The following is a 15748-nucleotide window of genomic DNA, read 5'->3' as shown; positions in this document are numbered from 1 at the left end:
TAAGGAGTTAATTAAGTCATTCAATGTTGCAACACGTCCACGATACAACAGACTTTTTAAATAGCCCCATAACCAGAAATCGCACAGAGTTAGATCTGGTGATCCGGCCATGGATTAGGAAAGGAGCGACTAACAATGCATTCCTCTGTGAAGTGTTGGAGCAATAGTGCCTTCACAGACCCATAGATAGGTAGGGGTGCACCATCCTGTATGAAAATGGTCGATATAAGGACCCACCTGTGCTGTAATTGCGGCTCAGCAATCGCCTGCCGCATGTCACGGCACCGATGGCCCTTAACAGAACATGTGACAGGCCCATGTTCACTGATTTCCTCAAACAAGAATGGCCCAAGGATGAATGTCGCTGTGATATCACACCAGACCTTTGGCGACTGTAGGGGAATTTCAATGTAGATCTGCAGATTTTCCTTAGTCCAAATGCAGCAATTCTGTGTGTTGATTGTCCCATTGAGGTAGAAATGAGCGTAGTCGCTTCACAGAATATTCCAAGGCCGTGACAGATCAAAAGCCATTCTGTTGAGAATACTGACTGCGAATGAGAGATGTTGCGGCTTTTCTCTATCAAGCAACTCCTGGGTATGGCGCATCTTGCATGAAAAGCAGTACATTATGTTTCAAAGTACTTTTCGGATGATGCTGTAAGAATAGCCCGTCTGTCAGGGAACTGCATGTGCACTACTGCCCCCAAACTCTGATGTATGTGACTGTGTGTCAGCAGCTGTCTTGACAGCATTAACAAGTACCGATATAACACGTTTGTGGCCTCTTCCATGTTGAACTCCTAATTTCACCGTCTTTTCAAATCTCTTAATCATGGCCCGGATACCTTTTAGTAGACATTGATCCACGTAGGTTCTTTTTATGACGAAATTCATGATTTGCAGCAGAAGCATTCCCCTTGTTTTTGTAAAACAGCCTTACCAATAACATATGTGAAACTAAAAGAGACCATCATTAGTACAGCTGGAAACATCGCCATAAACATGACAATGTCTGCAAACGTCTTATCCGCAAATGTCAATATTTTTCCCCTACAACTGAAAGCTTTTCCCATTTTTATATTTTATTACTCATAACTCTGGATTGTTCTGGATTGTTAATAGTGCTTCCATATTCCATTTTGGTCGTTTATTGTGTTAAATTTCATGTTTTTCCCGAAAATGTGCTCTCTGGTGGACATTTTGAAACTAAATTTTCTTTTCAAAATTCTGTGAGCGCATCTCATGTGTAGCCCATATAGAAAATTTTGTTGCATTCCGTTCACCCATTTGCACCGTAGAATGCAGTTTATAGAGAAAGTTTAATTATAACCACCCAGTATATACTTTTCAACTTACAGAATTTGAAAAAAAATAATAATGAAGAAAAAAAATCACTGCATCACTGCTTTTGAATAAAGGAAAATTATTCCTTTTAATCTTCTTAGTAGATATCAGTTCCCTTCCCCAAGGTCTGCTAATCTATCCCATGGCATATACTTATATTTTACATTTAAATTTCCATTTTGATTGAGTTATTTGATCTTATTATCTAAAATTTAAAACTATGAGTTTTACCGGCAGTTAACTCTCTTGGTTGAAAAATAAATCATTTTTAGCAAATGTCAAAGTTTCAAGGAAGTTCAAAATAATTCGAACTTATCTGAAGAAGTCCCAGAATTTGAATTTCAGAACTTGTTTCAAATAATTTTTTTACCAAAGAGTAAAGATTGAAAACCCATGTTTGACTGTTAATCCTTTCAAGGGTGGTATATAAAAAATTTAAATTGTGGTAAAATTTTGCATGAATTATAACTTATTGTCCATAAAAACAAACAGTTGAGACTTTAAAAAAAAATCTAGAGTGATATTCTGAATTTGAGAGCTAATATATATTTTATACTGATGCCTCTGTAAGGCTCTTTTTTTTTTTTTTTCGTGCAGCTGCCAATTGTTAATTTTTGTTTTTTTAATCTTTTTGCATACTTTTGATTGTATGTTGATAGAAATGGGTGCTTGAATATAGTTGTGTAAGTCTGAATAATGGAGTTAAAAAAAAAAAAAAATCTAAAATATTTCTAGAAATTCAAAATTTTAGAAATAAAATTTATATTTTTAGGCACTTTGATAATCCCACGCAGATGAACATACTTTTGTAAAATATGTGTAAAAAGCTTCTGAAAGTTATTTAAATTCAATATTATTTTTTATAAAAAAAATTAGCAAATATAACACAGCATGAGTAAACTGTATCATGCTCTAACTGAACTAGTATAATGTTACAAGGAAATGTAACTCAGCTGAAAAATAAAAAGTTAAAAAAATGAAACGCTGTGACTCAGCTGAGAAACTAAAGTTACTTTTTGTAATTATTGTATTTTATGCTTTTCATAACATGTTTCCTGCTATGATATCAAGCCCCACCCAAACCACACACTTTCGATTATCGAGCACTGCAATGGCCCCTTTCTAATTTTTTGAAAATATAGGTTGTAATATATCATTCTGTTCAGGAAGAAAAGCTGTTGAACAATTTCATTATTTGACACATTTGAAAGCTCTTATTTTGTTTTTCAGCCCTACTATTGTTGCATTCTACAGGTTCATGGATTTGGAGTAATTAATGATGACACTTGATGAAGAATCAAAACACAATTTTTTGGCCAGTATTACACATAAGAGTTCCAAAGCCACATTTACAGTTGTCGAAAAACTACGATAAACAGCTGAAACAATCAGTAACATAGCAGTGGTGAAGACAGCTTCACAGCAAAGCACTAAAGTACAGCTCCTGACTCTGTCAGTCAATCTCAAGCGAATCTCTAAACTCAAGATACACTACTACTCGTACAGATGGGGTATATATAGCTTTAATCTACCTTAACATTCCTGAAGAAAACCGCTAAGAATGTGTTCTAGAATGTTGTCACTCTGTCTGTGGCATATCACCAATTGTGACACTAAATGGACAATTTTGTGCCAAATCCGCCAACCCTGGCTTTCCCTGCCATTTTCTGGTATGCAGGGAAGCTATCTCACTGCAGCTGGGTATTTTACACTACCCTATCCCAAGGACTGCATGTCCCAGGTAGTACATTTTTTCGTCAGAAACCAAACAGTACAAATAAAGTAAATAGAAATAAAAGAAACAAATAATTAGACTATGTTATAAACACAAAATTAACCACATAATAATTTTAAATTACATAAAGTTCAGAATAAATTTCAGTTTCAGGCTTTTCATCATGTTATACCCTGGTTAATTACTTTTTCACTGCAGTTCTTAGATGTATTTCTGTTTTGCATATCACAATCTGAAGATACAGTCCTTTAAATTTTTCATCCACAAGATGTGAAACAGTTTGCTTACTCTGTAGTTTATTTTTATTATGTGTACAGTTCACCTTGGTATTTTTAGCAGTTGGTACATGCTTATTTTCCTCCATTTCCTGAAAACCAGTTCTGATTTTCCATTCAATTTATGAATAGTATTGGATTCTTTATAAACAGATGTATGCCGCTTTAGAATCAAGGTTATGTCTGTACAACTTGTATTGTGAGACATACACTTAGTTTGTGAAGTGGGTGTATATTCTTGCATTACTGAAACACTTATTTAAGCTGTACATCAGCTTCTTCCATCTCTGCATCACATGAATTTTCAGATGGTTCAATACTTGCTCGCTACGACTTCTAACTGTAACTTCACTATCATTTTGTACCAACTTAACAGTCACATTTTCAGGCACTTGAGAATCAGGAAATGTATTTCTATGAATTATTTCATCTTTTTCAGATACTTTACTAGCCACTTCTATCATTTCTTCATCCTATGATTCTTCAAATGCTTTTATTATGATTTCCATATCTTCTATTTTGGCTTCAGCTTTCTTTTTAAGATCCAAGATTTTGCTTCTAATCTTGTTTTGCTCCACTTCCATCTGTTGGAGTTGTTGTTGCAGCTTTTCTTGTCCGACTTTTATTTCTTCTTGACCCGATTTTATTTCACACTTAATCTCAGCCTTTATCTCTTCCTGTATGGCTTTCATCTCTTGTCTGGCTTTTACAGATGCTAACAAGTCCATCAAAGCCTTCATTTCCTCCACCATGGCTTTCTCCTGTAGGTGGGTCACTGGCATTCACTCAAAACCCCATTTCTGACACTAATTATTGCTTTCTATGGATTTGGAGTAATTGATAATAATGCTTCCTGAAGAATCAAAACACAATTTATTTGCCAGTAAACATTGTTACACAGGACAGTTCAAAAGACACATTTACAGTCATTGAGAAACTACGATAAACACACTGAAACAATCAGCAACACAACCTTCAGGCTATAATGGTAAAGACAGTTTCATGGCAAAGCACTAAAATACAGCTCCTAACTCAATCGATTGCTGTCATGCTAATCTCTGAAACCAGGACACTGTACTACACTACTTCTCTGCATACAGGCAGGGTATATATTGCTTAAATGTATCTTCGAGAATAATCCCAAAAAAGCTGCAAGAATGCATTCTAGAATGTTCTCGCTCTGTGTATGGCATATTGCCAAATTTGCCGCCAAATGAATGATTTTGCACCAAATGTGGTAACACTAAACTGGCTTTGCGGAGAAGCTATCTCACTGCAGCTGGGCATTTCGCAACAGTACATTATATGTTGTCCTGAAATAAAAGTTGTATGTTATTTAGTATGCTTTTGATTTAGGCAACAGCTAATATTATTGTGCACTACTATCATCAGATGGTTAAGCTTCCAAAATTCTGTTCATTATGCATATAAATAACAAAATAAGTGTTTAAAAATCTAAGGAGAAGGGAAAGAATTTGTAAAGTTAAAAATTTTAATTAAAATATAAATATGAAGATTTGCATAAGTACCTCAATATTAGATGTAGCTAAATTACAAAAAGCAGAGTTTAACATATTACAAATCCTGCCAAGCATGAAAGTTAGTTAATATATAGCATATAAATCACTTGCCATTCAATCATATTAAATCATAATAAGTATAAATTATATCAATAGAAATAAATTACAATCATCTTAAATCACTTGCAGATTTTCATGTTACATCGCCATTGCTCATCCCTTTTCATATAGAATGCGTATCATGGCTTTCGTTGATGACCAGATCCTGTAAAATACTCTAATTCATGCAATCTCAAAGTGAGAGAAAACGTATATCCATCTTCACAAAAGTTAAACCAGCTTATCAAGAATGAAATGAATTTACATTAAATTAAAACAAACATCTTATGATTGTGTTGCGATGTCATGCTTATCCATTATTGGCATTAAATCACACTGTTAGGCAACAGTGTATACTTGTAATAATGTTATGAGCTCTATTATGGTGTTGCAAATCTCAAATCTACTACTCTTGCAAAAAATTTTTCATAATATATTTCAGCTACTTGAGCTTTCTGGTTAATTGAATGTTGGATAGTCTTGCTTTTACTATGCATATATATGTGTGTAGAGAATATCTTCTTGTCCGCCTTTTACGGCTGCTAACAAGTCCATCAAAGCCTTCATTTCCTCTGCCATGGCTTTTTCATGTAGGTGGTTCACTGGCATTTACTGTCGAATCGCACTTCTGACACCAATAGTAGCATTCTATGGGTTCGTGGATTTGGAGCAATTGATGATGACACTTGGTGAAGAATCAAAATGCAATTTTTTTGCCAGTATTATACAGGACAGTTTCAAACACATGTTTACAGTCATAAAAAAAACTATGACAAACACACTGAAACAATCAGCAACATAACCTTCATGCTATAATAGTGAATATAGCTTCACAACAAAGCACTAAAGTACAGCTGACCCGTTCAATCTCTTTCAAGCTAATCTGTGAGGATACATATAGCTTTAACCTACCTTCGAGAACATTCCCAAGGAAAACTGCTAAGAATGCATTGTAGAATGTTCTCGTTCCGTCTGTGGCATATTTCCAAATGGGTGACTTCATGCCAAATCTGGCAGCCCTAACCCCACTTTGCAGGGAAGCTATATCATCACAGCTGGGCATTTTTCAACAATATGTAATTTTGCTCAGGAAGAACATCTCTTCGATAGAAGTAAAGTACAAATGCACCTCTAAGCCTTTTTTTTTTTTTTTTACCCCCGATTGTCAGGCCCATAGACCCTGTGAAACGAATGAGTATTTTCCATCCAAAGATAAATGTTTTGCATCTAAAACTAACATTTGAAATAGCTTCTTTATTTACATCTTCTGAGACAGATGTATAGTTTTTTTTTTTTTTTTTTTTTTTTTCCCCCTTCGGAAACAGACATATAATTATGGTTTCTAAATCTCATAAGATAAGAACGTCTTAATATTATATTAAATTCTTATAGATCAATAGTTTAAGCCTATCAAATAATGTCAAAAGGCATGAAACATTCCAGAAATATATATGAAATTATGTATTGAGTCATTAAATTTAGTTTGGGAAAGTTTTTTTTAACACTTTTTATGTTAGTATTTTGCAGACAAATTAATTGCAAAAGAATAGAATTCAATGTTCAAATATGAAGAATTAATTTTGTCAATTAATTGATTATAATAAAGCATGTAAATTACGTCTCCTTCAGAAAGGATGCTTTCGTGGAGAAATCTCTCAGGATTTTCACTCATGTTCACACAACACACAGGAAGATGACAAACTGTTTGCCAAGCACAAAATATCAACTGACTTCCTTGTACAGTCAAAAGTCTTTAATCCGGACTCGTTGGGACTTCAGCGATTCCGGATTATAGATCATCAATTTAAATCTGGTAAGATGGCATGCAGAAATTATAAAATTTAAACTACGAAACCGTAATTTATGAAATAAAGAGCAATTAGGATCTAAAGGGTATCAAAATTTACAATAAAAAAGCTTAATATTTATTTGTTTACTTTATTAAACATTTCTTTCAATGTGCGCATGCGTAAAGCATACATTACGCATAGTCGAAATTAGAAAATTGCAACTAGAAAACTATTTGATATGTATTCGTGACATTTATAATGATGAGGAATTTGATTTAAATCATATCAAAGACGGAGTACATCGAGATGAAATACTACATTTAGTAAGAAATTATAAGCTGAATAAAATAAAAACATCTGTCCTAAAGATAAGGATAGTGCTGACAGATGAACTTCCAGTTCATCGCGTGCCGCGACATTCTCTCCCCCTTCCCCGCAGAGCAGCGTGAAATTGATAAACAGATTTCGGAATGGTTAGAGAAACATAGGATACACCTTTATCCATTTTTTGCAGCAATTCCACTTTTTGTTTGATATACATCGAAACATGCTTTTGCTTTGTAGACCCTTTGGCAGCTCCAGAATCGGAAATTCTTTTTGACATAATCAAAAGTTCGAGCTTACTTTTATAAAATTGCTCTAAGAGTCTACAAAAAATAATAAGCCGAATCCAATTAGAAGATTAAGGAACAACGCAATCTGCAACATTAACTGAAATAGATAATTAGATAATTTTAGCTTAGCTTATACCGTCCATTATACATTAAACGCGTATTATGCGCTTGCGCAGAAAGTTTATAGTTTGAGGTTCGGATTAAAGACTTTTGACCATATTATGTTAGTTATTTACTGAACCATTGCCAATGAGATAGGATATTTTCATTAAATATTTGTTATGTATTTTGATTTTCCAAACATTATTGTGTGTAATATTTTTTATTTCTGTTCATATATAAATGGTCTGAATAAAAGTTTACATAAATTTAGATTAGCAAAAATTAAAACATTTAAAAATAAAATTCAAGAATTTTATTCTTTGTATATTTTTTTCCCAATACTCTGTTTTTTGTGCTAAGCTGTGCAATTTTATCATCATACCAATATATTTCATAATGATTTAAATTTTCCATGTTGAATGTTTTGAAATATTTAACAATAACTCTTTTTTGAGGTGTTAAAATCTCTGTATTCCAATTTTTTAAGACATAGTTTATTTTTTTAATTCTAGATCCTGTTAAACAAGTTAAAACAATTGGATCTGATAGATTATTGGAAATAATAAAATGAATGATTTAGTTTATGAAATATAGCATTAAGGAAGTGATTAAACCAAAAGAGAAACTCATGCTGGCTGTTTGCTCTTATTTCAGCATTTTAGCTCCTGTATAGTTTTAAATAGGCTGTATCTATTAAGCAAATTAATAAAGTGTCACTGATAATCATCTTTTCAAAGATCCTCAGAATATAAAATCGTTTGGGAATATACATGGCCATGTTGGAAAGATTTCACTATAGTTTTAAACATAGCATTTAGTCAATTTTTATTCTTTATCAATTCAAATATCAGAATTCTGACATTTTATATTACAATTTTAAAGTATGTATATGCGTATAACCATTCTGTAATTAAATTTACTTAAACAATTCACAATATTATTATATTATTATTAAATATAATATTATTAAATTACATATATAATAATAAATAATATTATTAAATTACAATATTATAAAAATAATTTTATTTTTATAATATTGTATAAAAATAAATAATTATATTAAATGTATTTAATTTTCATTGTGAATTTACAGGAAGATAGTAATTCATGATACAACTCCTGAATTATTTCTTATGTTTCTGGAATATCTTTATGGAGGGCAAGTTGATACAGGGCAGTTATCTACAGAACAACTAGCTGATCTTATGCAGTTAAGTGATAGGTATGAGGTAAGAACATATTCATATTAACAGTTCACAGCTTTGTTTTTATATTGTACAATAAAATATATTAAAATTAAAAAGTCTAATAAATATGTAAATTGATTATATCTAAAGTATATATATATATATATATTTTTTGCAGGTTGATAGTTTAAAACAAATATCAGAAGAAGCATTAAAAAATCTTATTGATGATGACTCTGCTTTATTTCTCTTAAGTATAGCTGATCAGTTTAATGCTCGAGCTTTAAGGGTAAGATGAGATGGTGTGTTGTGTATATTTTATGCTCCCCATAAAATATTTTATTTCAGTTATTATTATTTATTTCAATTCAGAATTATATTAATGAATTTTTGTTGTGCAGAGTAAGATTTTAAAGGCAATATTAATATAGGATGTTGGTGAAATTTTAATTAAAACTTGTGAAAGAAGAAAATTCTCAAAATTTCAGTTTAGCCATTTGATATTTACTTTTACATGCATCCATTCAATATATACTGTTTTCCATAGAAACTCTTAGGGAAGTATTCAAAAATATATTTATTTATATACGTTTTACTTGACTGAAATGTTAAATTGCAATAGATGCCACTTAATGTAATCAGGTTTGTCCACGGCTATTTTAAGAGCATAAAACATTCTTTATTCTTAAAAAAAAAAAAAAAAAAAAAAAAAAAAAAAAAACAACTTCAAATTAACATTGGAATTTAATTAATATAAACATGTAGGAGTGGTGTTGAATGGTGTCATAAAAGAATCCTTTATTGTGTTAACAATAATATAATAACAGGTTTAAGTTACACACAGACATCACATATAATTTTAAGAATATTATAGAGCAAGAGTCTGATACAACCTAACAGGCTCATCGTGTGGCCTTTACTGAAGTCTTTCTCTGGCTACTCACCAGAAGGCATCCTCGGTGCTTGAGTGAGTCTCTTATAGTTTATATAAGCAGCAGAGTTTATATTAAATGACTGGTTACAAACTCGCCCTCTGGCTCTGCCGACGTCCAGACAAGGAGACTGAACTGGAAGATTTGGAGCTGTTGTGATATTGTTTCTAATCTCAGGTTTTTTGGTTTCCTGGACAAGGGGGCCTGTCTTTGAAGCATTGTCTGGAACCGTAAGTTCTTGATTAGTTCGGAAATGCAGAGTAACTTTTGGTTGTCAACCTTTCTTTCTGAGCAGAACAATGGGAGAAATGCACGTGCCTTTGAAAGGCGTTAGTGCAGATATATGATACATCCTTAAGGGTTCTGAGGGTTTATGAAGGCTTGAAATGACATAGGAAGTAAGTGATTTCTGTGTCATTACCAAGTATGGACCATCACACTTTGGTATCAATTTTGAAGTCTTTATTTTTTGCATTATTTGTAAATTGACCCACACTTTATCATTTAGTGACTAAAAAATTTGTTGTCTTCTTTATCATATTGCTTTTTACGTTGATCTTGCTTCATTTTAATACAAACTGGTATGTTCTTTGTGATAGTTGCAAATTCTTTAAGATAAGAGCTGAATTCAGGAACAAAGTTAGCATTTTCGACCACAGCTTTGAAGTCGTGGACAATGTCATGGACAGTCTTTAGCTCTTTTCCAAACATTAGGAATGCTAGTGTATGGCACAAACTGCCATAATCATAGCGAAGTGAAGAACTGGCAGTTTCAAATGCCAGTTTATCAGGTTCAATGTTCCTTCTAACCTTCTTCGGGAACATACAAGGACCTGACTAGGAACAGAGAGCTTACTAAAGCTATGTTCACTAATTGTAGTAAGTAGACAGGATACAGACGAAGGGTATACAAAACCCTTTATTTTTCTCTATATACAATGACTTCCGTACTTCGGAATACAATGACCCGCCACTCGGGGTCTAACGTAAAAGTATAAAAATAAAACTAAACTCTAATTTAACTTTAGAATAATACACGTGGAAGATTGGCCTTATAATAACAGGAAGCGTATGTAGCACAGAGACTGTGAACACTACAATACGTTTAATTTATCAAGAGGATTAAAACCTCTGGCCTGGAAGGCAAATAGCAACTGCGTAACTTCTAAGGTAAGCGGCCTGCTTCGAACTCACTGCTTCCTCTCCTTCGCTTGGCAAAAAGGCCACACTTAAATACTTGGCGTTCGCCAGACAAACTTTGCATAAAAACCTTCACGCTTATAATTCTGGCCGGAAGTAGAAAATAAGAAGTGATAGTAAAGATTTAAAATAAAATAAACGTTAGTAAAACTTAAGATCCTTACATACTTCCCGCCAGAGTTAATTAGTTTGAAACTGAGGTCTAAAACGACCTTGTTGAAAACTTTTAGCTCTAGAAACTAACGCGAGGCCAATCTTTTACAACATAACTTCTCTAGAAACTAGAAAATTTAAAAGAAAGAAATTTGTTACAATAGCAGCTCCCAGGATATACAACAATCTTTTTTTCATCTGTACTGCATCTAAACAGGAGCTTTATTCAATTCTGGTTCCTTCCAGAGATCTGGAAGGAAAACTAGTTTAATGAAATGTTACACAATGACATTGCAAATAACATATAGAATATACTTCTCTTAACATTCTTATTTCATTCATGACTATTTTAATTATCTCTACCCGTGCTCTCTGACATGTGTTGTAAAAGAACACCAAACACGAATGTGTTTCTGTCTACGTGTGCCACACTTCCTCCTACAATCAAAACACTAACGTGTTAAAATTCAACATAACGAGACCTCTTAACATACCCTAATTTCAACTCTAAACCCTGAGGTACTATTCTAAAAGTGGCTAACTCTAAAGTGTAGCGTCAGAGAGCCTAACTACATCATTCAACCTTTACCACATATTTGCCATGATTTAATCTTTACAGTCACACGAATAACAAATTTTTAACATTACTTTCACTTTTACCATATCACGGTATTTCTTAACATTTAAAATAACAGAACATATCAACATGCCGTTAATTTTACAGATTTGAAAACATACATTAGTAGTACATTGTTAACTTCTATTCTTTTCAAAGCAAGTGCCAATTCTTTCTACATTGAAATAATACTACATTTCAAAAAGTCTTTCAGACTAAAACTTCTCTCTTGCTAGAATGTTTTAAATAAAATTTATACAATAACTTTTTACAATATTTAAGTTTTTACACAACGCTATTATACATCAACTTTAGTTTTACGCGCGAGTAATTGAAAAACATAATAAGAAAATCGGTCACAACTCATTTCTCGCCCTTTTGGCGATAAAGGTAGACCTCGCATGAGGTAAAACTTCTTGAAATCTGCCACTTGCAGTAAGAATGAAAGATTAACTTAAGTTTGCAAAGTAACATAAAATTTTACTTATCTTTGTAATATTCGGACATCATTTTCTGGGCCCAGTCTTTAAAGGTACTGCAGATAGTAGCTTGGTTTATCCTCCTTCTTGTACGGGCTCGCCCTTCAGTGCTTTCCTCTGGAAGCTTCCTTTTTTCACCAGTACGGCCACCCTTGAATACTTTCCTTTTCTTCTCTGCTTGTGGTCTTTGCCGTTTGATGGCAGCTGGTCTTGGCGGAACCGGGAAATTTCTTCCGTGTTCTTGCTTGGACCTCGTTGCTGGCCGTTCAAACTTTCCTTGAACTTTTTCCTCCGCCGCTGATGGCCCTTCCGCAGTTCGGCGACTTTTGCTGCGGAGAGTTCTGTCGGATGAGTAGATCTTCCGTTTTAAAGCCGGGTTATAGTTGCCGTCATTTCTCCTGGTCCTCTTCACATACGTCGTCCTTCTCCCTTCTTCATTCTGGGGGTGTTCGTGAACTCTGTTTTCTGGACGGTGGAACGGCTTCTTTTTCTTGTTACGTTCAATTTTTCCGCGGGGCAATTTTCTTTTCACTTGCTTCTGTCTCTCATTGGCTTGCCCTTGTACTTGTCGTTTTCCCACCTCTGGAACTTGTACCTGCGGTGTCTGCCGTGCCGGATCCTGCAAAAGATCTGAAAAGATTTGCATTTTATTACGATCGAAGTAGGGCTTAATTTGATCAATGTTTGCGGAACAGGTTTCACCATTTCTGTCTTTTAACACTACAACAGCGTGAGTTATTTTTTCTATAACATATGGTCCTTCAAATCGTGGAAAAAATTTGGCAGTTTTATCTTCTGGTGCTGAAGAAAGTGAATGCTTAATTTTTAAAACTTCATCCCCTACTTTATAAGTTACTCCCCGTCGTTTCAAATCATAATATAACTTCTGTTTTCTTTGTGCTACTTCCGTATTCTTTTTTGCTTCTTTTCTTAGTTTTTCTATATCACCCATTTTAAATTCTGGGGCTCTTTGTTGCACATAAAATAATTTATCTAACGGTGTTATAATCTTTCTGCCTGGAAATAACTCAGCAGGAGTTTTGCCCGTTGTATCATGTTTTGCGGTCCTAAGGGCGAAAGCAAATTCATTGACATAGTTATCCCAGCTTTTATGAAAATTTTTAACATACCTACGGATAATTTCCACTATATTTCTGTTGACCCGTTCCGCTATATTTGATTGCGGCCGATACGGGACCATTTTTAAATGACGTATGCCCAGTTTTTGGCACATGTCTTCAAATATATTACTTACAAATTGAGGACCATTATCCGATATAACTTTTAGGGGCGCCCCGTATTTTAAAATATATTTATTTAAAATAGAATCGGTAACTAATTTCGCGGAGGCTCGTTTTAAGGGAACAATTTCGGTCCATTTACTAAAATGATCAACCATAACAAGGAGATAGCGACTTTTATTTAACTGACTTTTTGGGAAAGGGCCCAATAAATCAATGCCAATTATTTCATTTGGAAATTCGGATTTAATACTATTTAGAAACCCGGCCGGGCGGAAATTAATATAATTAACTGCTTGACATGTTGGGCAGGACTGGACATACGCCCTTGTTAACTTTTGCAGTTCAGGAAAGTAGACTGCCTCGCGTACGCGTTGGATAGTTTTTCGAATACCAGCATGAGAAGCTAAAGGGCTGTCATGGAGCTCCTGCAGGATATTTAATCTAAGACTAGCTGGGATAACAGGTCGAAATTCGTTGTTGGAATTCGTAGTTTTTGTATAGAATAATAGACCATCTATTAGTTCGTAATGGGCCGCCCTATTTCTTATCGCCACAATATCTTGGTGGCTAAAATTTTCAGGATCCTTCAAATACTCATAAATACTTCCAAACTCAGGATCCTTACCCAATTCGGTTATTACAGTTTCTCGGGAATTTATTGTACACGCTGTAAGCATTGCAACTTTTACGGTATTACCCTGTTCGTCTAATTTAATTCGTGATAGGGCATCTGCTACGATATTTTCCTTTCCGGGGGTATGCTTGATTACCAGATTATATTCTTGCAGCTTGAGTGCCCATCTTATTACCTTGGGGATAAATTTTTCCCTGAGTACAATCTAGTTACCGCCGCATGATCAGAGTATACTGTTATCGGCGCCTTTCCAAAATAGACTCGGAACTTTTGCACTGCTAACAGAATTGCAAGTGCCTCTCTCTCGGTCGCGGAATAGTTTCTTTGTGTTTGATTTAAAGTTCGGCTAAAAAATGCCACGGGCTGCTGATTTTGCGAAAGTACCGCTCCTACCGCATAATCCGAAACATCCGCTGAAATTTCTAAATTTTCATCCTTTTCAGGAAATTTCAACACAGGGGCTTGCGTTAATGCTTGTTTTAATTTTTCGAAAGCACTATTGGCTTCGGCCGTCCACGAGAATCTTGCCTTTTTCCTTTTTAATTTTAACAATGGCTCAGCGATAGCTGCAAAATCTTTTATAAAGGACCTATAATATGAACAAAGTCCTAGAAAAGAAGAGAGCTTCTTTGCCGTGTTTGGAGTCGGATACTTTTGTACAGCGATTATTTTTGATTCATCTGTCTCGATCCCTTTTTGAGATATTTTGTAACCTAAATATTTTAATTCAGGGGCTGCAAATTTGCACTTTTCGACATTAACTTTTAGACCGGCCTCATTTAATAAACAAAACACCTGTCTTAAATCCTGTACATGTTGATCTAGATTATCACTAGTAATAATGATATCGTCTAAATAGATAAATGTGGACTTTCCAAGAACAGGTCTTAACACAATGTCCATGCATCGCTGAAATGTTGCCGGGGCGCCTGAAAGGCCAAATGGCATACGCAAAAATGCATAAGTGCCAGACTTGGTTATAAAAGCAGTCTTAGGCACGTCCTCAGGCCTCACCCCTATTTGAAAATAACCAGTCGTTAAGTCTAAAGTCGTCATAAATTTGGTTGATTTTATGTTCCTTAAAATTTCTTCTATGATTGGTAACGGATATACCGGATATTTCGTTATGGAATTTAATTTACGGTAATCAATAGCGAATCTCCACCTTTTTGGATGCTCCAAAGGATAATCATTATTTTTCTTACATAAAACCATCGGGCTAGCATAACTACTTGAGATGGGCGTTATGATCTTTTTACGTAGCATATCGGTAATATGCCATTCTATAATTTTTTCCTTATTCTTATCATACCTGTATGGTTTTTGACGAACTGGCAATGCATCTCCGGTGTCAATACTATGGTTAGTAACCTGAGTAAATCCTGGAATATCACTAAATAACGAAGCAAATTCACTTACCACTTGTCGGATTCTATCTTGCTCGTCATTAGGCAGGTGGTCAAGATTTAACCTTGGCGGTTCAACCTTTTCTACACGCACTGGTTTCATTGTCAGCTTAAGGGACGCTTCATTAAAATCCAGTGTAGCTTGTGCGTCTGAAAGAAAGTCTATTCCTAAGATTAAATGTGCTTGCAGATTCTTTACTATAAAAAACATCACCTTTACTTGTTCGTCCTTGATACGGATATACAAAGGTACTTTACCTACGCACTTACATTTTTCTCCTTGCGCCGCTAGCACTGTTGTATTATCCGCATTATATATGCGGTATTTGCGAAAATACTTTCTAAAAAACTCCTCTGCCACACAGAAACACTGCGCGCTGGTATCCAGGAGTGCGGTGGCCGGGATATTATTC

The 15748-nt window shown here is 34.3% G+C and overlaps 1 protein-coding gene across 6 annotated transcripts in view; it reads left to right on the top strand.

The window, feature by feature from the left end:
* LOC118203015 (uncharacterized) overlaps positions 1-15748 on the top strand; it is a 149276-nt gene that overhangs the window by 90150 nt on the left and 43378 nt on the right. For 5 of the 6 annotated variants that reach the window (XM_085819019.1, XM_085819022.1, XM_085819018.1 and 2 more), the window contains 2 exons: positions 8578-8713; positions 8850-8960. In XM_085819019.1, the coding sequence (XP_085675145.1) occupies positions 8578-8713; positions 8850-8960 (247 nt within the window). The remainder of the gene's footprint in view (positions 1-8577; positions 8714-8849; positions 8961-15748) is intronic. The other variant, XR_015041736.1, reaches the window with a different exon arrangement.

Source organism: Stegodyphus dumicola, chromosome 6 (genome assembly GCF_044657685.1).
Source record: "Stegodyphus dumicola isolate Sdum_Otavi_A_Nest chromosome 6, ASM4465768v1".
NCBI classification, from domain to species: Eukaryota; Metazoa; Arthropoda; class Arachnida; order Araneae; family Eresidae; genus Stegodyphus; species Stegodyphus dumicola.
This window is presented reverse-complemented; position numbering and strand designations above follow the sequence as displayed.